Source organism: Bactrocera dorsalis, chromosome 4 (assembly GCF_023373825.1).
Source record: "Bactrocera dorsalis isolate Fly_Bdor chromosome 4, ASM2337382v1, whole genome shotgun sequence".
Lineage (NCBI taxonomy): Eukaryota > Metazoa > Arthropoda > Insecta > Diptera > Tephritidae > Bactrocera > Bactrocera dorsalis.
In genome coordinates, this window is record NC_064306.1 from 71,112,147 (window position 1) to 71,136,499 (window position 24,353).

Consider the following 24,353-nt stretch of genomic DNA (forward strand, 5'->3'; position numbering starts at 1 on the left):
ATCTGACGACTATTTATTTCGGTCAAAGCAGAACTCCCTTAATGGAGGAAAGTTAGCTTCAAGAGAAGCCTATGAAAATTACTTGTCGTAGTTTTTCGCCGAGAAACTAGAAAAGTTTTACACTGACGGAAAAATGTCTCTAGCGGAAAAATGGTCTACCAAAATGGTACATATTTGGTTCATTAAAGTTCATTTAAAAAAAAAAAAAATAAGTTGAAGTTTGGTTAGAAATACGAAAAGACTTTTTTCGGCTACCCTGTATTTTATGGTATATGATATGTTGTCAAACTAACTATTATCGGGATTAGTTACAGGTTCCTTATACTTTTAGCATTAACTTCATTATTTCGTCGAGTTTTAGCCATAAAAATGTGAGCCAGAACGGAAGTGGCTGTATGTCATCACTCGATGCAAATATTTTAACAATTTCGATATTTTGTGGAAATTGGAACTTGCGGATATCACCGGTTCCAGTGCTACCCTATATTCTTTCACTATGCGAGAGCATTTATTAAGAGAATGTTAACTTTTTTGAACTGGTTGATTTAGTTCTCATTGGAGCTTGGGATCTCGAGATGTTTTTCCTTCAAATAAATTGATTCTTCAGTGAAAAGTGTGGAATTATATTTTTTTATTCTTATTAAAATATGATTTATTAATTATTTATTTTTCCGTGCTCACAAAATGCATTTCACTTATTAAAAAGGTATTTAGACATATGTAATTATAAAATATAAATATTTCTATATGTTTATTATATTCAAGGTAAATTTGGTAGAAGTTTCTTTGTGATATAACATATCATAGTTAATATCATGAAATTATATATTTGTGTTAGTGGAAGACTATACAAACGTTAATACTTATAGTATTTAGCGAGAGAATAATTTCACTCAGATTATTTGTAAGCAACTTTGTTTCAGAACGAAGCTCAGCTTCGGCAATTGTGACTCCTTTACATAATACAATACGGAAACAAATACGAAACAAAGACAGAGAAACATACATACACATTTTACATATCGACAAAACACATTTGGTAGAGTTCTTCCGGACATAAAAACACAAAAATGTGCACATAACCGCTAAGAATGCTTTAAAACTAACTACAATAATTACGCGGATACACCCAAAATTCCTAATTCGATTAAAAAAAGCCAAGGCTTTAGTATACTCGAAAACTGAAACAAAAAAAAACACAAAAAGTACGATACAATAAAGTCCTATGAGAGCAAAATTAAACCTTATCACAAACAAATATCGCATAGAGTAATTAAGTAAATATGTAGTTGGACTATAAAATTTGTCGCTGGTAAACAAGGTCGTTGCTGCCGGTCGAACGCGCTACATACGTTATGTAGGTAAGTACAAATAGCTTCGACTAAATGAGCGCAGAGCCACAGCCTTGAACAGTTGCATTAGCTGGCGACGGCGACGGAAGCAACGACGCGCTGGATGGTCATGTGACAGTCTCCGTTTCCACGTAACCATTATGGATGTAACCGGTGGAAGGGCTGCCCATCAAGCTCGACTTGCCCAGACCATTGGCGATGGTAGGTGGCTGTTCGCTGGAATCCAAGATGCGCTCGAACACCGCATCCAGACGACAATGGCTGACTGTGTAGTGCAGGCGATTTTCATATTGCTTCGACAGCGTGTTCAATTCACGGAAAAGATCGGCCAAACTTAACACTTTGTTGCTCTGTGGTGGCACCATTGCCTCTACATCATGCTGTTGAGCAAAAAAAAAAAATTAAAGGTTACAATCATGTGATGTATGTACTCCGAGAGTGCTTACCTCACGCGGCTTGACGGTTTGGATTTTGAGACTAAACTTTATGGAATGCGGGTAAGTCTGGAAGTCCACGCACTGCGGCAGGCGCATATGTATGGCCTGTAAGTGGTAAATTGGTATTAAATAAACATGATTTCTGTTCAATTAATGCGACTTACCTTCTCTACCGATTCGATCAATTGGTTGTCGCCATAAATTACGACATTGTAGTAACCGCCATACTGCTTGTTCAAACTCTCCGGACTGCTGCAGGTCAGGATTTGACCGTCCTTGAGCACGGCGATACGATGGCAAATTCCATCGATCTCCGACACCGAGTGCGAAGTCAGCACAACCGCGCGTTGTGTAGCGAGTAGATCGTGTATGGTGCGATAGACAATGGCGCGCGTCACCGGGTCCATGTCGCTGGTGGGCTCATCCATTAGCACGACGGTGGTGCGACCGCAACAAGTGAGCGCCACTGTCAGCTTACGACGATTGCCGCCACTCAAATTCTTAACCAACACATGACGGTACGACTTCAGTTGGAATGACTCCAGTACGTGTTCTATTAGCTGTCAAAAGTAAGCCAGAAATTCAAATAAAAATTTGTCAAAATACAGTCTTCTATTTTTGTTTATTATAAATAAATTTAAGTGTTTCATACTTTAAAATTTCAAAATTTATCAAGGCAAATTTCTCTGAACTTATTTCCTGAAACTCATCCTCCCCTAAGAAAAAAGCACAAGCCAGCTAATTACAGTAGTGTAGCATCATCAACAGAACAGAAAGCATCAGCCAACACAACAAAGCAAACGTCAAGGAAAACAATGAACATGGCCAATTGCTGTAAGGATTGTGATAGATTGCAGCCGCGGTCATCGGGCAGCGCACCGGTGCGACCTGAGTTCCAGCAGCCCACCATGTACGATCACTTTCAAAATTTTCAACGCTTCAAAATGCAAAAACAAGAGGCACAGGCCATTGAAAAGCGCAAGGAAGAGCTGCTCAAAATGAACACCAACTTCACGAATTGGAATCCCAGCTGCAGCAAAGAAATGTTCGATCAGTTCAGCACACAGGATGTGGCGTTGTTCCGTCAGCAAATTCGTTTGGCACAAAATGGAGAGCGTTCGATATTAGAGAGCCTCACAGCACCAACTGAGGGCGGCGCATCAAGTATTGGTGGCACTGCTACAGTCGCAGGTACTGGTGCTGGTACCGGCACTGGTACAAGCGTCGGCGACAAGTCGCTGAAGAAGAAGGACTCGCTGCTGACGATCTCACGTACACCCGTACAGTGCCCCATTGGCGCTTGTGGTCGAACTATAGGCGTGACCTCGGTGCTGTCGCACTACCTGCGCGATCATAGCGAAGACTTTGGTGTGCAGTGTCAAGAGATTTATGGCGGAAAGCGATCAGTGTTGATTTTCGATGCCACTACTTTGGATTTCCGTGATAATGTGTGTTTGGGTGTGCTCGCCTACGGAGGCGTCAAGGAGAAGTGGTAAGTACTACCAATAACGGAATTAGTTTGAGTGAGTAGTGATTTTTAATTCCATATTCCGACTTTAGCTCAGATCCGCCCGCTCAGCGTGGCATTTGCATACACAACGCCTTCCTGCCAAAGCCACATGAACATCTTGACGCACATTTGCCCATACTGATAATGGCTTGCCGCACGTCTTGGAGTGCTATGCTGAAGGATAAGCAGCTCGAAGCTAAAATAACAAAGCCAGAGGATTCGAATCAGCACCTACTCGTGATTTGGCTGGTGAGCGTGCAGTCCACCAAGCCAATTCATTGCACTCTGACCGCCTATGATAGGACGATGACTTCGTCGCGCAGCGTCATCGCCCAGGTGCGTCAGCTCAATGAGTCCCAAAACCCGAGTGAGTTTCTGGTTAACGATTCGAACAGTTTACGTCTGAGTAATGGCGAAATCAATATACTTTCACATGATGGCAGCGATTGCGTTCACCTGGAGGTTATGATCAATGAATACGACCAATAAAATTTGTTCTTGAATTTTCGAAAAGATGCAAGAAATGATAGTAAATGTGTGCTTCTTTTATGTACTCGTATATCTCATAGTGATATAAATATGTATGTACTGTGTTTTCTTTTAACCACGCACGACTTTCATTGCATGGGTAACGACTAGAAGCGAGTGCCTTTCGATAAAAAAAAAAAACAAATAGCATTTTACCTTTTCCATATTAGCGACGCGTCGCAGATTTCCATAGAACCGTATGCATTCCTCGACAGTCAGCAGGGAGTCCAGCGGATTTGTTTGCGGACAATAGGCAATCTCGCCCTAAGAATACAAATAGTTGTTAGTAGAAGTTGGTGTTGTTCTCATAGTGTACTTACATTGAAGTAGTTGATGGCGCCCACATTCGGCTGCAGCTCGCCGGAGAGCATTTTGAATATCGTCGATTTGCCGGTGCCATTCTTGCCTAATAAGCCGAAACATTCACCGGCTTTCACTGCGAATGTTACGTTCTTTACAACATACTGTCCGCGATCGTAAGATTTGCAGAGGTTGTCTACTTTGAGTACTTGTGGTGTCTCGTCTTTATCGGCGCGTTTTAGCGAGTTCTGTATGGACACGATTTTTAATTCCTCCGCCTGCTTTTCAGCATACTTTTGATAGAAAGGCAGACGATTTACTAACGATTCGCGCCACTTATAAATCTGACCGGTCTCCAGCAAAACGTTCAGTACGATGAAGAAAACACCGATTATGAATAGGGCCAGCATATGTGGACGGAGTAAATCACTTGAAACTGGATGCTTGTAAGAATCGATATCGTATCGTTGGAAGACGAGTGAGACCATATAATTTTTACAGATCTCAAGTAAACCGTCGCCTAAAGCGTGTTGTGGAAAGATGAGGAAGGCACGGTTAAGGAAATAGCGCCAATTATCCCATACTTCCGAGTCACCGATTACGCCCAGCAGTATGATATTGGCCATGGTGAAGAGTGGAATTATGATATTCATACAGAATATGGTCACGATCGCCACGCTGGAGTCGTTGAAGCATTTCTCAAACACATGTACACCTGGTATACAGGCAAATCTAGAAATTTGATTCGCATTAAATAAGAAAGTCTAGTAAAACCGTATTATTGCTTAAAACTTACGCAAAGAGCAGTGCTAGCACGAATATACCGGAAACATTTTGACGAGCGACAAAAACTGGCAATCCGAATGCGAATATGATGGCGCCGCAGACCAATATGGCGATTACCATAATCTAGTAAACCAAGGGAATTAGAGAAAATACAACTGCTGTTTTGACAAAAGTACTCACCAGAAAATCCCAAGCAAACGCTACACCCCAGTAGGTGGCTAAGTTTACACCACACAGTTTCTGTTGCAGTTTCTCACCTTTTACGCGTTCGTTTACCAGGAAAACGGATGATACAGCCACCACCAAACTGAATGCGATGAGTAATATGAAGACCATGGACGAATCGCCAGCTTGACGCAAACTGTGAAAAAATTGAACAAGGTTTTGTAAATAAGCTCCGATTTGGAATGTCATTCCTCTACTTACACTGAGGTCGTACTGAGCTCGGCGGCGCCAAGTTTCCATGGTTCATTGAAGCTTGTGATGCTGAAGTTACTATCGCCCATCTCTACTTGCAGCAAGCGCGTATTCAAATCGTTCAACCAAGCCATCATAGCATGATAGCCTTTGTTGTTGTACCAAACGATAGCATTCGTATCATTGAAGGAGTAGCCACCATAACGTTTCTCATGATAATCATTCATTGATTGCAAGATCCAATAGAAGGCCGTGCTTGAATTTCTAAACTCCTGGCACGGACTCTCAGCGGAGCACTGCTCGGCCAAGCCTTCATAAGCCGCATTTGTCAGTGTTTTGTTCAGTTCCATGCTGAACATTTGTGTTGTTTTCGGATACAGTTCGCGAGTGAAACTAATTGTTGTATCGTAGTCATCTTCCAAACGATATGTGACGAACCACATGGCGAGCAACTCGAATAGCGCAGGCAATACGATAACGCAAAGGAGAATGCGATAATTTCTGCTGAAGTGAACGATGCGTTTATGTAATAAATTCTGAACGGCAGTGAGCACACCTAACGAGCCACTGTTCACTATATTAGCCACTGTCGAGTTTTTCAGTTCAACCTTCTTCATGTTAAACCTTGTGTTTACACCCTTGCTGGCGTTTTCCCTGTCTTCGTGCAAGTCCGCGAATATTTGCTCCAAATTGCGACTTTCAACGCGTAGGTTGGCAATGAGTCCAGCGTTCTGTAAGTTTTGCAGGTAATCAAGGTAAGCCAGTGATTTGCTGGAGCCGCCTTGATCGTAAGGTACTTGCAGACGAATGTCGCCACTGTCTAACCAATCGGGTTCTTTAAAGCTGGAGAGCATGTCTTTACCCATAGTGCGGATTTCAGTTATAGTTTGGCTATCGCTGCAATGGAAGAGTACCTCAAAGCCGGAAGTACAATATTCTTTGAGTGTTTCTGGGCTATGTTTCACTATGATTTTGCCCTGTCAAAGAGATTTTCCAGTATTAAGGTTTGAATTTGTTCAAATATTTCAGCATACTTACGTTCTTCATGATAACCATCACATCACTTAGAAACTCCGCTTCGTCCAAGAAGTGTGTAGCAAAAACAACTGCACGTCCTTTTCTCAGGCGTTGTATCAGTTCCCAGATGTCCTTGCGCGCTTTGGAGTCGACACCATTGCATGGCTCGTCCAGAATCACAACGTTCGGTGAACCTGTGAGTGGTTTGTTTTGAGAAACATTGACATAAATGTATACTCCTTGTCTTACCAATAAAGGCCAGAGCGACGCAAAGTCTACGCTGGTAACCGCCCGACAGTTGATAGGCCTGATAATTCTCATATTTGCCGAATTTCAAGCTTTTAAGTGTTTTATCCACCTCCGATTTGTAGTTGTGTTTCAGCTTGATCGACGCATACAATTCCAAGTGTTCGCGCGCTGTTAGATTTGGTATTAAAATATTGTCTTGAGAGCATACGCCCACCTTATCGTACTCTTCGCTACTTGTCATTGCCTGTGAGAGTATAACACGCCCCGTCGATTGCACCACTTGACCCGTAAGCATTTTGCTGAGGAAGCGAAGAAGATAAAGATTAAGGGATCAAAAAGTAATTAAAATTGCCTCCTTACATAATTGTGCTCTTTCCTGCGCCATTGCGGCCCAGTAAACACGTGATCTTATCTCTGGACAACGACAGATTCACATCGCTCACGGCCACTTGCTCGCCATACAACTTGCTCACGTTTGTCAGTGTTGCACCAACACTTGCATCCAAATCATCGCGCTGCACTTCAATGAATCGATACTCATCTGCATTTGGAAAATAGTGATTACTGAAACACACTTTCTTTCGAAGTTCAAAACAGCTTACCATCCATGAAATGTCGCACCAAATAACCGATAGCGCCATAGATTATCGCATCCACAATCATCATAATGAATGCGAATCCAAATTCGCCACTCATACCTTCTTGGAAGACTTGCACAAAGCTCAAACCGATCTCTTGTAACTCCATACGCATAATATGGCTCCAACCATGCGAGAATGCCGTTGTGAAGGACAAGTTGATGCAGAAGTTCTCGAACGAATTGAGGTGAGAGTCAAAGAGCAGCACAATGATGTAGGGGCAGTAGGAGATGAAGAAGAGCAGTGCCGTGGCCACGGCGCCAATAGTGGCCGACGTGAAGAAAGTTGAGCACATATAGCTGTAAATAGAATAAAGAAGGTCGTTGTAAGCTCTTTCGAATATTGCTTGAAAACTGTAGGAGCGGAAGTTTTTAAACCTTCGTAAATATCATTTCAATTAAAACGTTTCATACTACACAACTATTACTTAAGTCACATGTTCTGACAAACCAAGAAACAAATCTTCGTATCAAACTATGAGCATACCTCTAGAAGAACGGGAGTATTTATGGAAATAGAAACTCACCAAAAAGAGATCAAAGATGCACCAAATATAACCAAGAAAAACATGACGAATATGAAGGAGACAAACTGCAGCAGACCACCAATGTACAAGATAAACGTTACACCCACAAAAATTACAATAAGCTCCACAAATGTAACAATAACCCAAGAAGTGAGTTCCGAACACGGCTTCAGGCCCATGGAACGCATGATCTGTAAATGAAAATAAGAAAAGTGAAACTCACTAATTGTTTGAGATTAAATTGCTCGATCTACCATTGTATTCCGACTCTCACGCATCCAAATTAAGTGGCGCACACAATTGGCGATTTGTGCTACCAGACCCAGAAAGAAGGCCACTTGTATAGCCTGTGCCAGGTAAATACCCGTCTTCATGCTGCAAATATACATAATTAATATAACATATGCTGTGTACTGAGGGAGACACTCACTCATCGTGTGTGTAAGCGGGATACGGAAATTGCTTCGTGTACATCTGCAGTCCATCCACTCCGTACTTGCTCAGCGTGTCTGCGCTATTGCCGCCAAAAACGCTAAGTAAATCGAGCAAAGCTTGGCGTCGCCTGCGAGTGTTCACCTTCAGTTCATCTACATTTACCATAGTCTCCATCGAACTTGGTCGGCCGTCATCGTTGTGTGCCTGTGGTAAACTCTCTTTCGTCGGTGTCGTCCAATCGTCGTCTTCGTCCTCATCTTCACCAAATCCACTACCAGTCTCAATTTCAATCGAAATGGGACTGTTTGTGCTCAACTCGAAGGAGCTTTCCTCAGTGACGTTTTTATGCAACAACTTCTGGTGTCTAACGATGCCCATGTCGATGGCATTCTTTATCTGCACGAAACCACGATGGTATTTCATGTCGCGTATCATGCTGCGCGACGGACCCGGAAACCAGAAGCGGTTCTTGTTCTCAAAGGTCGGTTGTGTGTTTTCGGTGTCCATGTGCAGTTTGTAGGACACATCATTACCGGTTTTGTTGAAATATGCTGCCGCGAAGAACAAACGCTTGTCGTTCAATTCGAATGCAGTGAGTTGTAAATCCTTGGCGGTCGCCAATGGTACAAAGCGATCCACGGAAAAACATTCCAGTATATTCTTGATGGTCATCACAATATCGTATACGAGCGGATCGGTCCGTATACGATTTACAACGCCAACAATTTCGTCGACGTTTATATCATCGCCGATGTAGGAGCGTACAGTTTGCGAAGTGGCCAACTTGAGCAGACTATCAAAGCCTTTTTGAAATGGACCGTCTTCACGCAACTTGGTGACAATATCGGCGACTGCAACTGATAACCGTTTCAAACGGTTCAACTCCTCGAACGTCGTGTTGGCCTGGAAAATATTGAAATTTATGCTATCAGGGGAACTAGTGGTACTAGAAAACACTTAATAATCTGGTAACTGTTCATTTGGGCTATTTGTCAGTCAAAACTAAAGTTTTTGAACTGTTCAGCAGTTAAAATTGGAGTTGCAATAGTATGCCCAGTTAAAAATCTTTCGACTTTTTATAGGTCTTCACTCACATGCGTCATAATTGATAGAGTATCCTCATTAACAGGCGCAAATAAAATCTTGCCGTGTATCAAGGGTTTCACCACATTCCATGTCAACTTGCCCGTCGTGGTTGTTGTGATATTCAAGTACAGTTGCTTACAATATTTCGCTGCGAAGTAAGAATATATTCTTGTGAAAGTATAAAGTATTTACTCGGCAAGCACGAACTTACTGGGCATTACATTGATCTCGTCATCATTTATTTTGCTGAAGTCTTCGGTGTCATAGAGAATGTCATTTACAAGGGGTATGGTATCGGTGCTGGGGAACGGATGACCACACATAAGGTAACCAGCCTTAACAAAAGTTCTGCGATCTGGAAGGATAAGTTGGATAAAGATATGGCAATTTGAAAGACTTGAAATCTGTCATTAAATCTAAATTTCGATACGATCATGATGTTCGAGTTCGAAAGATCGTGTTTTGTTGAGTAAAGTGGAAGTTTTTGGATTACAGAAAAGTCTTCAAATGGAAAACAAATATTTAAAAATATTCATTCTAACTAAATTGCAAAACATTTAAGTACCTGAAAAGAGTCGATTTATATCGAACGTGCCGTTTAGGAAATCCTCCACTTGGGGCACCAGGTTGATAACACTGCCGACGCTTTCTGCAAGTAGTGACCACAAAACAAACATAAGCATGCGTTAATACTCGTAATTAATATTTGCGATTTGTTGTCACTTTAAAGATTAAATTCCTTAATTAGCACACAACTTCACGCTCACTGCCCTAAGGACAGACATAGGCGACAAAAGCTTTCTGAAGTGCTTGTTCTGTGCGGTTTTAGCGATAAAATTAATTAAAAGTGCATAGGCATTTAATTTGTTTTTGGAGTTCGCATGCATGTGCGTGAGTACTTACGGCGTATCTGGTTGAAATGGCCGCCCGTGACCACAGCCGTTACGGCATTTATGAAATTCGCCTTTTCCGGCAAATCGATGACAGCGTTGAACATGCGATCGTCGGTGACAAATATATTCACGATATCAACAATTGGCTTCATGCTGAAATAATTAATGCCACAAAATGTCAGACACAAGTAGTCACTTAACTTCTATATACACAGCGTGTAAGTATGTATGAATAAAATATGCTTGAGTAAGAGATAAAAATTAACAAAGGTGAAACTAAGTTGCTTATGAGCAGGCATTAATCACGATACAATGAGTCCGCTTCTGCGTCATTTACATCCCTGTGGATTTCTATAAGCACCTTTTCAAGATTTATATCGTTTACTTACGGTGCATTCTGCCAGCTTGTTGTCTCTTCGTATGGCGTCGTCTTCATACAATTATTTTCCAAACTGCAGATATAAGAGTAGAAACTTGGTAGAACCTGATTTTTGGTGGGTAGCAATCGCGTGGGAAATTGGCAGTCTTCTATGTGTTCGGGACCGAACTTGAGACGTATGAGGTAGAGCAGCATAAACACTAAGCAGGGCCAAACCACTTGCACAACCGTCATAACCTGGCGGGGTGCGAAGTCAAATACTAGTTACCGATATTCTGGTGATTCTATGCTGTTTTGAGTAACTTACCGGTTGACGCAGTCGCACAAGGCCGTCTTTGCGCAGCATCGCCCGTAGCTGGCTGGCGCTGAAGGATCGTTTCAATTGCATTTTGTTTCTTTTTGACTTTTCGATATATCACAATTCCGGCAACATCGGCAAATTATATTTGTAGAGTTGATTCAGTGTTATGCAATAACGGTTATTTCGCAGCTTTTTCGTCCCTCTTAAAGCTAAAAATATAAAAATAGTTTCTGTGAGCTTATTAAAAAATTAAACACAGATCAAAATAAGCTAAGTTTTGTAATGCATGAGGAATGCTTATTTGCTCATTAAACATATAATTTGTCTGAGTACTTATCGCAAAGCTTAGGTTCTCTCTGATAACCCCGTTTGGAAACCAGTTTGTAGTAACCTCGACCCTTCCCATGATTACTTATTAAACATTTACAATGTAATATGTATATAAATAAAATATATTTGTTTCAACTTGTAGATTTATTATAGCACTAGCTTCTGCTTACAATTATCTCTTTCATCTATTATTATCACTAAATGTAGTAGACTACATCATGTCATGCTTTGTAAACAAAATGGTCAATGGCACCGATTATTCATTATGTTCAAAGTCTCTTTTTTTGTTTAGTAATAATTTTCTTCAACAATTTGGGAAAAGTATTGGTTCTTAAATATTGGTTCTTAAAAATATATTTATTTTTCAATATAAGAATGGTATAAAATATGATGTGATAGCTATTGACCATAGAGCTGTAAAATATGTAAGATTTTCTTAACTAAGAAAAATTATCAATTGAAATATTTTTTTTAATATTCACTGTAAGATTTACTAATAGTTCTGTATTTCAGTGCTATGGTTCATTTTGGAACAATTTTCACTTTCAAGATAAATGAAAAAAAACTGAGTCATTGCATGGGTTAAAGATTGGACGTGGCTTTTGCGAACAATGATTCAAACGCCGATTGCAGCAAATTCTGAGGCAACATTTCGAATATTCATTTCAGAACGTAGCGCATTGATTTCTTTAAAATTTATATGAATCATACTAAAAGTAATTTCTAATATTTTTATACTCTTGCAACATGTTGCTACAGAGTATAAGAGTTTTGTTCACCTAACAGTTGTTTGAATCACCAAAAACTAATTGAGATACATACATAGGTATAGTGTTATATAGTTATATATATATATACATATATGAAAAGATGACGAGAAAAGTTGAAATCCAGGTGACTGTCCGCCTGTCTGTCGGTGAGTGCAAGCGATAACTTGAGTAAAAATGAAAATTTTTTTGATGAAATTATGGCGTGTTCCTACGGTTTGTATTACAAAGACGTATATAGTAGAATTTAAATGAAAATAGTTTTACAAGTATAAAAAGTACAGTATTTTCAGAAGAAGCTGTCCTCGCATTATTTACTTCTTGACCATCGCATCAAAAGAAATGTGTAGGAATATGCTTTTCTTCTGCAAAAGTTGATACCAAAATCGCCTTTCGTCTTGCCAACCATTGTAGTGTATTCCTAACGAAGATCATAGCAATTAAAGAGAGCGCTCTTGCTGTGACAAGAGTGTGCTCAAGACAAGGAATTTATTTATATGCACAGTGAGCCAGACGGCTTTAAGTTTACTAAAGTCACTTCGGATTTCATCGAAATTTGTAAAACAATGGCTTGACCTATTAGTGGATCTAACATCCTATTTTACTATAATCCTGCAATGGGTTTCAGGACATATGGTAGTAATATCCCTGAGAATAGTGAAGCAGATGAACTATCCGAAACAGACCACAACCTATAATACTCGTAAGACTCTGAAAGAAAAGCATTTATATGCCTCTGCTTAAATATTTAATCGACAAATATGTTATAAATATAGCTAAGTCACGGTGGAATCAGTCCCTAACGTTATAAGATATCTAGTAGGAGTACTAAAAATAATGCTATATAGGGGCTACTTTTGATGCTATAAGAAGGTAGAAAGGTGGAGACTATTAAATATCTTAGCTCATGTAGGAAAAGAATCGCAACTATCGAGCGACGGTCTCTTGACGACGCTTTGGAAGCTGCACAGATAAAACTTTTCGTACTAATGCACTTCATCAGAAGCACAGGTTGGTTCAGAGAGGAGCCAATAGAGTAAGAGAACTATAGTCTCGGTGGTATTACAATGGGCCTCTTAAAGGTCTAGATGTGTCGTTAGACACTCTATCTACCTCCAAAGTATTTATGGTACATAATTGAATCAATTTTGTATGACAAAAAATAATTTTCAACTTTTAAATTACACAGTTACCGTGTCTAAGTGGTAAAAAAACATACTGTCACAAATCTTCTGACGACAAGAGTTGTTCTTATGAAAATATGCAAATCCAATGTAATTTTAATAATTTTTAATATTTTGCCTGTGGTGGACCTTCTGGTGGAAATGCTCATATATTATTCTGTGAGTGTATTTATATTGTATAAATATATTATGTGCTGTAGTTTTGTCTTAACAACGGATAAATAGGTAAATTTTTAATGAAACTACCTCGATAATAAGTAACTCTGCCTCAAAAATGCGTTACATCATCTTCAAAGGCGTCTTATAGTGCTTTTGGTCCTACTATGAATACAATTAATGACAAAAATTGTTGATTAAATTAAATGATCTAATAAAATTGAGTTTGACTTTGTTTTTCTCTCATTTGATTTGCTCCACGTAATTGTAGGTTGATTTTAAACAAAACATATTGTCAGTTGAATACAAATTGAGATATTAGTTAAATTGCTCTATTGTGCGAGAAGAATTATTGACTGAATTACTCGGATTGACTTGTCTAACCTGCGCACAATTAAGGTGATTACATAAATTTCCATTTCGTTAAAACTTAATGTTTCTACTTGATCAATAGTTTGTTTTATTTTCGGATGGCATTTGTTTCACGTTTTCTATACTTTAATGGCCTATTCGAACCATATTCTTAAAATCTTAAGGCAATTAGCTGACTTCGAACTCACCAAACTTAAAAAAATATGATATTAGTAGATGAATGTGTATTTCATAGCACTAAATTTTAGTAATATGTACTAAAACACCTCATTATCGAATGGATTTGACTTGTGCGTATGTATAGAGCATTGCCCTCCTAATTGTAAATATGCTCTCCCTTATCAGAGCGAGTACTTGGACATATGCAAATCATTTGCATGCTTGTTTGGGAACATGCAAAGCCTATTAAATTTATAACTGCTAAAATAGCTGCGATTGAATGTTGCATGGAGCAGAATAGTTAGCGCGCGTAATTACAAAACTAGAATACAATATTTTATAAGCAATGATAATAGCATCAATTTGTTGCAGTTTAAAATGCTGAATAATTGTTAATAAGTATTGTTTTTAATTGTGGATACGGAAGTGGAAAATTTATTGCAGTGATACGAGTAATAAATATTTAATAATAAATATTATATATTGTCCAGTCAGTGGAGAAAATAACTTTTTTAAATTAGGTGCCATGACTTTGTGGGGTATAATCAGAATAGAAGCCATGTTATTTGCTATTTTTGCTTAAAATATTGTGTTATATTTCCGAAACTTTCTTTAAATGTTCTTTTTTAAGTTAAACTTTTTACATACGAAAAACAAAAAAATTAACTTAAGATGCACCGAAAGTATAAAACCCTTCACAGATGCATTTCTTATAGTATAAGAACTGTATTTTGAACCTTGACTGATTCTTGATTTGAATGGCAGCTATTTGGCTAAATCGAATCAGCTTGCCACACTAATCCACGTTCGAATTTGATAATTAAACAAAAAATTATTTTTTCATACGTTTCATGTTTCTAAAAGGTGATCCATTTCGAGGTTCCCTACTTTTTTTAGGAAAAAATTCAGAATGCCAAATTTAGGAGGAAATGTTTATTATCATTCTTTGCCATTTATTTTGTGATGACTATCTCTTTTAAATGTTGGCTGCTGCTACGTCTCAGATGATCCATCCGTTGAGGCCAACTTTCGATGACTCGTTCGAGCATTTGGACTGATAGCTGGCGAATGACACGCGTGATATTTTGTTTCAAGGTCTGAATCGAAGCGGGATTGTCCAGATAGACCTTAGACTTTGTATACATATCCCCACAAGAAAATCTCTAACGATCTGTATGGTCAATCGACCGGCTCAAAACGTGAAATTCTCTGCTCACCGAAGTATTCGCTCAATAAATCCATTGATTGATGCGATGTGTGGGAAGTGGCGCAGTCGTTTTGAAACCAAATATCGCCGAGATCACGAGCTTCAATTTTCAGCATCAAATAGTCGGTTATCGTGGCGCGATAACGCCATTGACGATACGTTCCCATTTTTGAAGAAATATCAACAATGATTCCACCGGCCTAAAAGCTACTCCAATCCATTGTATGTTGAGTGTATTTTGTCTGCTTTCATAAAGATCTTGATTTAAAATACGCCAAGTCGTTCCATATGTCAGTCCGAGTTGCTGTGAACGGTGCCGAATAGACTCTTCACGGTTTTCGTGTACACTTTCAGCTACGGCTGCTATATTCGGTCGAATATTATCTAATATTGAATGCTGTGGGTGATGATGTTACGAATAGGAAAATCAGTAGGCCGATTACGTTGACGAAGCGCGCGAAACTTATTCTTTATAGGACTTGAATTTTCGTAAAAAAGCCAAAGAATACTAAATAAAACCAACATGACAACTTGACCTACGCGTGATGTGTCAAAAAAAGGCTATTGAAAAAAGTAGCTTTACTTGGATCATCCGTTATTATCAGATTAAAAAATGTATGTTTTGAGTTTGTAAATTCTAATCAAAGGAGTATGAACTTTTTTGGTTCGTATGGCTTTCGTATTCAGGGTTAGATTAAAGTTGAGAATTGCTCGACGATTTATAATCAGGTTTTTTCTAACAGAAATCCCCAACCGGTGCACTTTAAATACAATATTTTTGAGTTCGAAGCCCATTTGTCTTTTGCCTACCTTCGGTACGCAAATACTTAAGTACACGAAGAAATCAAAACACTGTTCTAACATTCAAAGATTTAGGGATATTTTTAAGTAAATGATAAAGGAAAATCAAAGTCGGTCTGGTTTGTGAACAAGTACTTGCGATTTTTAGATTACGCTCAAAGCTCACAGTATGTCACACGCGATTGAAGCAGATAAATAGCTTCCCAAATGTAAAAAAATATGAAAACAAGTCAAAGCTGGAACTGTTCCCCGCCGTTTTATAGCAACTGTTAAAATATAAAATTCAATTATCTTCAATGCAAAATCTTATCATCTAATCTTTATATATATATGTATATGATATATTGAAGAAACACACTAATTATATGTTATTTAATAAAACTCTTTTTAATAAGCTCGTTACACCTGTTTTCGTTTGTTTTACTTAAATGACGCTTTCACGCTTTTGCAATTGCTGTTGTTATCGTTTAATCTTTAACCCTGCTTTGCTATCATTAATTTGTGACAGAAATATGGCAGACAACACTGGTCTGGTCACTACTGTTTGTAAGTACAACTTGTCCTTTTAATTGTCAATTAAAATCAACAGGTCTTTTTCAATTAAGTTTCGAAAATAAAATTATGGCTAAAATAAATTGTTTTTGCATGCAAATTGACTGGGAATTATCGAGCAAGAAAAGCGACTAAAATGATGTTCTAACGCCCATTGCTAATAATGAGGTTAGTTTAATTGCTGCGACTAGTTAATGCCAGCTTAAATATGTGTTGCATTATGTGCCTGCAATTTCTCGCTTTTGCCTTTGCTTTTGCTTTTGCTCGATGCAATTAAAGCGCGAACTGGCTCAAAGTAGCAAAGTGTAAACTTTGATTTGGAGCGCTGCTTAGTTGAGCTTGTATCGGTAACTAAGAGTATGAGTGTGTGTGTAAATGCATAGCGCCAGCACGTGCCAGTCTAGCAGCATCCATTACAACAACAACAGCGAGCGCAGTGTAATCTATTATGGCATTCGAAAGTTAGTTCGCTCATTCGCAGTTGTTTTTGCTATTGCAATTTTTTTGCGTTTCGGTTGTTTGCCATTACATAAGCGCATCGCATGTACGTACATATGTGTGTGCGCGGCGATTATGCGATCTATAAATGAAAAGAAAACTGAAAATTATTTGCGTTAAGAAAAACTAGTTAATGAGGTCAGGAGCAGCCAACATTTGTGCAACACAAGAAAGCAAGCAGAGAGCGAGAGAGTTAAAGCCAAGCAAAGCAGATTTGCAAACGAGCGTAGAAGCAATTATCGGCTGACTCGGTGCCTGAGCGATTGACTGGCCAACTGCCGGCATGGGTCTCTCGGTGACTGGTTGCACTGTAGTTGCTGCTGTTGCGGGGAACTTATGTGAAAGTAACCGGTTTTCGCGATTGGCGGTTTTTCAGCAAATAAACGACTTTATTACTATTAAGTCAAGAATATATAAACAACAATTAATTATTGTGTATAAGGTGTTTAAATAACATGGAGTTTATAAATGAATAAATGCGAAGGCAAATCGGTAAAAGGTCACCACGGGATGGACGGATAGCGAAGTCCAGTGTGAAAATGTGTCGCTCAAGCATTGATTATTGAACTAAAATTATGAAAGTTGCACTAGATTGTAATCAACCATAATATCATTAATTATCTAATAACACAATTCTTCGAGCCCTACAAGTTAATAAGGTTAATATTGTCTAATAGCTAGTAAAGTACCAGTTTTGAAAGTTTTTAATTATTGTTCTGTAATAGTTTCATAATATCTGATCTATGAAAAATAATTAAAAATAACTGATTCCATATATGTTTTTTCAGGAATGTTGAAAAAGGTTACAGCTGTTTAAAATGAGTGAAAATAATGAAGAAATTCGCTATATTTTGAAATTTTTGTATAAAAAAGGGAAGAATGCCACGCAAGCTACCAATGTACTACTTTTAATTATTTTTTTATAATTTTAAGTTTTATCTTCGAAGAAGGCCGAAATCAATGCAGCAGTGAAGGACTTTTGACTTTTAGCGCCGTCGAAGATCACATATAATATAACTTCAAAAATTTCCAGTTTTTTTACTTTAACAGTCCATAAGCCCATAACTTATATATTGTATTGTTTTGGAAACGCTTATTCAATATACAAGGACACTGAATGAACTGTACAAAGCCTCTACTCATTAACATTTTCTTTGATCCATCCAGGTGTCTTTTTGGCGAAACTTGAAACTCTCTGCTCGTAGCTTTTTATTTTAAATTTTAATTTGAACTTTCCGAATCATTCCGTTATAACAGCCGTATTCTCTCAAACTGCAAAAGATCACTAAAATTCTGTTCAAATTTTATTTTAGCTTTTTAATCAAGCTAAAGAAGATTAAACAGAGAAATTAGTTAGAAAATTTTGCAGCTTTTACGTTTGCTAAATGACTAAATTAAGCAGCCATAATGCATAGAAATCCTGGTCGGTTGGGAGAAAGAGAGATACAATACGTATATAGTATACAAGGTGCATTCCAACGCAAACAGGACATTTTAAATTTAGCGCCCCGTGGTGGCGCCAACTATATATCAACGGGTGCGTTCTATCTTTCTCGATTATCCAGTGAGAATTTCATGGCATTTCATTGATTGGAAGTGAAGTTAATGCGTTTTAAGTGTCAGTATGTTTGTGTTATCGGTGCGAAAATGAGCTTCGAACAGAGAGCCAACATTAAATTTTGTTTTAAAATTGGTAAAAATTTCACCGAAACATTTCAATTGATGAAACAAGTTTATGGCGATGATTGCTTATCCCGTAGCAAAGTGCACGAGTGGTTTCAATGTGTGACGAGGACATAAATGATGATTAACATGTGGGTCAATCAAAACCGTGATCACCAGAAATTCCATCGAAACTGTGCGTGAATTCATCAAAAGTCAGCCAATATCATCAATGAAATTCATGGAAATGGAATTGAACATCTTCAAAACATCCATTTATCGCATTTTGACCGAACATTTGGGCTTATGAAAGGTGTGTATACGGTTTGTTCCGCACAAATTGAATGACGACCAAAAATTGCTCAGAATCCAACATTCTTACCGTATTCACCTGATATCACCGTGCACCTTTTCGGAAAGGAAAGCATTATGCTGACGTAGAGGCCAGTAGAGGCCATTCAATAGGCTTGCACCGGCATACTGGCGGCCATACCGTCCAACGAGCTAAAACAGTCGTTTGATATGCCTTTGAACCGTGCAATAAGCTGTATTGAAGCAAAAAGAGACTATTTTGAATAAAATAACTTGATTTTGCCAAAAAAAAAACATTTGTTCTGTTTTTTTGTCTGTTGTTTACGTTGGAACGCACCTTGTACTTCGTTTTGACATCAAATATATGTTATGATACAAAGAAGTCTGCAGCTGCTAACGCTAATTTTAATTTCTAGACTTTTTTCCATAAATGTCATTTGAAAGCACTTTATGCAAATGTATTACAATAAAAATGTACAAACAGAAACGTTTATTGAAGGAACTATAAATTTAAAGGTTGGATAAAAAAAGATATTCATTTGAAATTACAATATTAGTTATTTTATTTCCACTGTGAATATAAACACACGCCATAATAACAGTTAATTTAGTTTAATTGTTTACTAATAATTGAAAGAAATTACTTTTAATTTATAATTATTTAAATAGTTGTGTTTATATTAACAATTAACTAACATGTGTTAGATCTCATATATGATATTTGTGCGGGATTGATAAGACAACAACGCAAAGTGAATTGTTTTATTATTATAAATAAAAATTTGCACAAGAAGGTCTTTCACTGTTGTTGTAGGTCAATAATATTTTGTTGTTATATTTACGTAACGTTTTATGTGAAGAATGATACAAAAAAAGCAATAAATATATAATTCAATAACTATAATAAAGGGTGATCCATTTCCAGGTTCCTTTAACATTTAAAAAAAAAGAACACAGAAACTTCAAAATTTCTTCGATTTTTACCGGACCGAACTGATGTTTCTTCTGAATGAAATGACCGCTCTAGAATCTCTTCAGGTGACTTTTCGTCTCAAATGTGGCAGTTTTGGTTGTTTATATACCCATTGAGCTAGAAATGGTCCTCATCGCTGAACAAAATTTGGCTCGAAAACGTCGGATCTTCTTGGAACTTTTCAAGAGCCCATAGAGCGAAGCAATGTCGCTTGGGAAGGTCGAGCGGCTTCAGTTCTTGCACAAGCTGTATTTTGTACGCTTTCAATTTAAGATCTCGACGTAAAATGCGCCAAGTCGTTCCATACGTCAGTCCAAGTTGCTGCAAACGGCGCCAAATCGAGTCTCTGTGGTCTTCCTGTACACTCTCAGCTAAGGCTGTATTATCTTCACATTCTTTACAGAAAGCTTTATAAGCTTTCAGAAAAAGCAAATCAATGAAATAATCCAGCATTCAACAAAAAATATATAAATTCTCAATTAATCTACAATTCACGTTAGATTACTTAGGTTAAAAAGTCGATTCTGCAGCAAAATATTATACAATAAGAATCTCAGTTGAATGGCCAAGAATACTCATTCGTCCTAAAGTGATAGCTAAAACTACATGTACTTAACTTTCTTTTGAGTTATGTCTTTTTTCATGTAAGGAAACGATAAATTTCCAACCAGTATCTCACAGTTTAAATTTCCTGCTAAGTACTAAGCAGGAAAACGTCAAACGAAACAAAATGAAATCGTAAGTACTTAAGAAAATATTGGCATAATTAATCACCTCAAACAAACGTCAGAGTCGTACACACAAACATTTGTTAATGACAATTCACAAAATAGCTTTTAACCGTTTTGCTTGTTTTATTTAGCCAGAGTATGCTGAAGTATAGTATGCAAAGAAATTAAAACAATACTTGTGCTTCCACGAAATCTTACAGTATTTTGTTAAAGATGTTTCACACCTTTATTGCCTAATTGCTCATAAACTTGCTAACAAAATGTTTATTTGTATGTGTGCATCAGTAAAGACGTTTGTTGTCATTATATTATATATTTATATATAATCTTCATTGGCCAGTTCTATCGCGAATCCCTACGGAAACATTTATCAAAAGGGAGCTCGGACAGCAGCAATTTTCACCTCTTTCAAACGTTAGTCGTGACTGCGTCTCAGATGGTCCATCCGCTGAGTCTAATTTTCGATGACGAGTTCGAGCATTTCGACTGGTAACCGGAGTGTGACACGGGTAATGTTTGATCCAAGGCCTGAATCGAAGCGGAATTGTCTTCGGTCGGAATTGGTCTTTAGACTTTACATGTCCCCATACGAAAAACTCTTAGGGTGTGATATCAGACAATTTTGGTGCCCAATATACCGCTTGGATTTCTGTTGAAAATGTAACTTTATGAGGCGGAGAAAAGAGTGGTTGTCTTAAATCTCAGTACAAATATCAATCCTGAGTCCATATAACAGCTTAAAAAGTGGAAAGTTGTTATTAGACAATTTTTTAAAAGTCAGAAGGAGCTAAATAGGTTTAGTTAAAAAATTGATTTTTTTTTTATTCATTTTCATGTTGATCCGAGTAATAGTTTCAGAGATAAAGCCTTGAGAACTTATGCGCTCGAGGTCAAGTGTGCCGTCTTGAAATGCGTTTTGCTCGTGTTTTTGTAGTCAGTTGGTAAGATTTATCGAGAACTACTTAACCGATTTTCATGAAATTTTGCACAGGTTTTCGAGATATAATTCTTAAACACTTGGACGAAGGTTTATTTTCTATTACAACTACTTGGAAAAAAATTTCGCGAAATCAAATAAAAACAAAAATCAAATTTTGCAGTTTTTTTCTTTCATCCAAGTTCTAAGTTAAGGTTTTAACTAAAACACGCATTTTTTCACTTTAGAGGATCCTGTAAGGAGTTATCCTGTCAACGCGGGCGCATCTTTTTTCCGTGGGGTCACCGGAAATGGCATTGCAATGGTCGAGTTTAAAATAATTTTTCTCCAAAAATTTCAGATTTTCTTTGTTAATAATGTATGTTTGTATCAATAAAAAATTCTAATAAAATATTTAATAAAAAATATTGAGAAAAGGCGGTTTTTTACTCCTTAATCGTCGAAGCCATTCCACGCCAAAGCTGCTTAAGAATATTCTAAAACTACAAAACCTTATCGCTATGAAATCTACTGTTGTACTCAACGACTTTCAGATAATAACGTAAATACGCAGAGTTGAGTAAATAACTCGCATGTCAAGCACTTTTACGTATGTACGGATAATTACCAAGGCAATTGTAATTGTTTGAGGTGAGCATGACTTCTAAGGTAACTCCAAGATACACGTGAGGCGCAAGAAAATAATTACAGATTCTAATTCTAAATTACAAAAGTCATATACTGCAGCTGTGTGTGCGCTTAGAAATGTATGTACATACATTTATCCAAATGATTCTTAACAGATAAATTTCATGGCAATTGTTCGGTTAAGAGTCATTTGGAATCTTACTGGAATATGAAACGGTTGATATGAAAAATATTAAACAAAGCGGAAAATTGCCATGCATATAGAATCGCACACCTTTAACAGCACACACACACTTATAAAGATACACATTAGGCCGTATAAAACTTCAATATTTGCAAAGCAATGACATTAACCGTGAAGAACGTGACAGGCGTGGAACAGGCTATAAAGTCGAAAATAATAATCGATTTCACTAATGAATTCAGCGCTGAGGAAGCACAGCAACAACTGACTACCTGTATTTATTAATGGTGATAAAAATTTAATGATAACTTTATCATTTTATACATGCCGAGCCCCTTGATAAGGCGCTTAAGAATGGCATACTATTTTTGAGATGACGCAGCCGAATTTATAATCCACCGAAGATGATCTCCACGCTGAATAAATAGACATGACAAATTTCAAACTCTAATCCTTTCTTTTTTCAATTTACAACTTCCTTACTTGTTTTTGTCATTAATTATTAGTTGAAATTATTTTACGGAATTTGCCGCTGTCAAAGATAAATTTGTTTTCAGCAAAACTAGCTTCCCAACTGTGATGATATCTTTGACATTCTCTGACACATTTCTGCATTGATTCTCGATTTTGTTGAATAAATAATTTAAGAATTTGCGTAAAGTTGATCGCGTCTCACCCGTAAACACCCGTAACTGGGATGCTAAACAAGTTCTACGCATTGTGGACTGTAATTACAGCAACTTTTATGTTGTTTACTGCTGATAAACAAACACAGCTCCCTTGGAGCGAAACCAAAACCCGGTTCCTAGAGCTGAACACACGTTGTGATGTCGATTGTCTGATGCTGCGCAGTAATGTGACGCTTGAAGGTCAGCTGGTTTGTAAAGAATCCAGAAGTATTTCGCACGTAACGCCGTACTTAAGTGGGCCGCTTTTTGTATTTGCAAGACTTCAGTGTCTATAAAATTACATACATACCTACTAACATGCGAGCAGTGATGAGCTATAGTGATAGAGGGCTACTCAAAATTGAAATTGTTGTTATCGCGTTTTCCCAACAGGTTTGCTACGTATACACCTTTATTGATCGTAAACACAGCAAGGTAGAATGCTGAAGGGAGAAGCGAATTTGTTGCGCGTTTAATGAGCAGAGGAATGAAAGATGCAGCGAAGCGTCAAAATGATTAAGAATAATAAATACTTATTGACAACTCGGACAGAAATTTAACTAGTTTTAAAAACCACTAGTCCAAAAGTAATTCTTCATTACCTTAGTATTAACAAATCCATAACCAAAAATCATCTTATTTTGGTAGAAGTATGTGGTAATCTTGCTCTAGCGGGGCGAATGGAGGTAATTGTGGCTTGGAAGAAGAAGAACGTTTTGGGTGGCCTAAAAGTTCGAAAATAAGGAACCGAAAGCTTTAATGCATAAAGAGTGTTCCCAAAAAAGAACAGAACCTCTGAATAGACCTAGAGTCTTTGGGAACTATTTAAGTAGCTATATTAGAACGTTCAAATGCAGCCGGAAACATTCAAAAGCTAGAAAATGAATGATAATTATGCACATCAGAAATGTTGCTTAAAAGCTAATAAAAAAATCGTTTTTGATTCGGATTGCGAGTGGCGATGAAAAAAAGGGTTCATTACGAAAACCCTAACTACAAAATATCTTATGTAAATCTGTCAAACATGCCGAATCAATGGCAAAGCCGAATATCTATGATGCCGAGCGAATGTTCTGTATTTGGTGGAAGCAGAGGAGCGTACGGTATTAAGAGCCTCAAAAACGGAATAAAATCATTAAGGGGGAAACCCGCCCAGAATTCGCGACTAGTTGTGAAGCAATCATTTTCCATCATATTTGCGCTAGACCTCATGTTACAAGACCGGTTAAAAATATTTGGAAGCAGATGGTAAATTTTGCTTTATCCGCCTTACAGTCCCGACGTTGTCCCTTCTGACTAACATTTTTTCTGGTGGATGTGGAACGCCCTATCTGGAATACGGTTGTCACATCAGAACAGAATATCAAAAATTTGCTTGT

General features: G+C 37.7%; 2 protein-coding genes across 2 annotated transcripts in view; one reads left to right on the forward strand and one right to left on the reverse strand.

Moving 5' to 3' along the window:
• Window positions 1-724: 724 nt before the first annotated feature.
• LOC105223010 (ATP-binding cassette sub-family A member 13) overlaps window positions 725-24,353 on the reverse strand; it is a 39,369-nt gene continuing 15,740 nt past the window's right edge. Inside the window, exons 2-22 of the mRNA XM_049455882.1 lie at window positions 10,861-11,063; window positions 10,564-10,790; window positions 10,185-10,327; window positions 9,847-9,930; window positions 9,493-9,636; window positions 9,290-9,429; window positions 8,191-9,098; window positions 8,015-8,135; window positions 7,761-7,951; window positions 7,199-7,533; window positions 6,957-7,137; window positions 6,597-6,895; window positions 6,369-6,541; window positions 5,340-6,307; window positions 5,094-5,274; window positions 4,924-5,036; window positions 4,148-4,859; window positions 3,984-4,091; window positions 1,954-2,349; window positions 1,799-1,894; window positions 725-1,732 (exon numbers count right to left, since the gene is read on the reverse strand). Coding sequence (XP_049311839.1) covers window positions 1,460-1,732; window positions 1,799-1,894; window positions 1,954-2,349; window positions 3,984-4,091; window positions 4,148-4,859; window positions 4,924-5,036; window positions 5,094-5,274; window positions 5,340-6,307; window positions 6,369-6,541; window positions 6,597-6,895; window positions 6,957-7,137; window positions 7,199-7,533; window positions 7,761-7,951; window positions 8,015-8,135; window positions 8,191-9,098; window positions 9,290-9,429; window positions 9,493-9,636; window positions 9,847-9,930; window positions 10,185-10,327; window positions 10,564-10,790; window positions 10,861-10,941 — 5,874 coding nt within the window. The 5' untranslated portion in view covers window positions 10,942-11,063 and the 3' untranslated portion in view covers window positions 725-1,459. The remainder of the gene's footprint in view (window positions 1,733-1,798; window positions 1,895-1,953; window positions 2,350-3,983; window positions 4,092-4,147; window positions 4,860-4,923; window positions 5,037-5,093; window positions 5,275-5,339; window positions 6,308-6,368; window positions 6,542-6,596; window positions 6,896-6,956; window positions 7,138-7,198; window positions 7,534-7,760; window positions 7,952-8,014; window positions 8,136-8,190; window positions 9,099-9,289; window positions 9,430-9,492; window positions 9,637-9,846; window positions 9,931-10,184; window positions 10,328-10,563; window positions 10,791-10,860; window positions 11,064-24,353) is intronic.
• On the forward strand, window positions 2,356-3,977 carry LOC105223009 (uncharacterized). Its single transcript, XM_011200596.4, has 2 exons — window positions 2,356-3,281; window positions 3,350-3,977. The coding sequence occupies exons 1-2, from the start codon at window positions 2,605-2,607 to the stop codon at window positions 3,786-3,788; spliced, it is 1,116 nt and encodes a 371-aa protein (XP_011198898.1). The 5' UTR covers window positions 2,356-2,604; the 3' UTR covers window positions 3,789-3,977.

What these genes read in the sequence shown, in the direction of transcription:
- LOC105223009 (XM_011200596.4), top strand. Translation starts at nt 2,605, where the DNA reads ATGAACATGGCCAATTGCTGTAAGGATTGTGATAGATTGCAGCCGCGG. An exon ending in GGAGGCGTCAAGGAGAAGTG is followed by an intron (nt 3,282 to 3,349) that starts GTAAGTACTACC and finishes TTCCGACTTTAG; the next exon opens with CTCAGATCCGCCCGCTCAGC.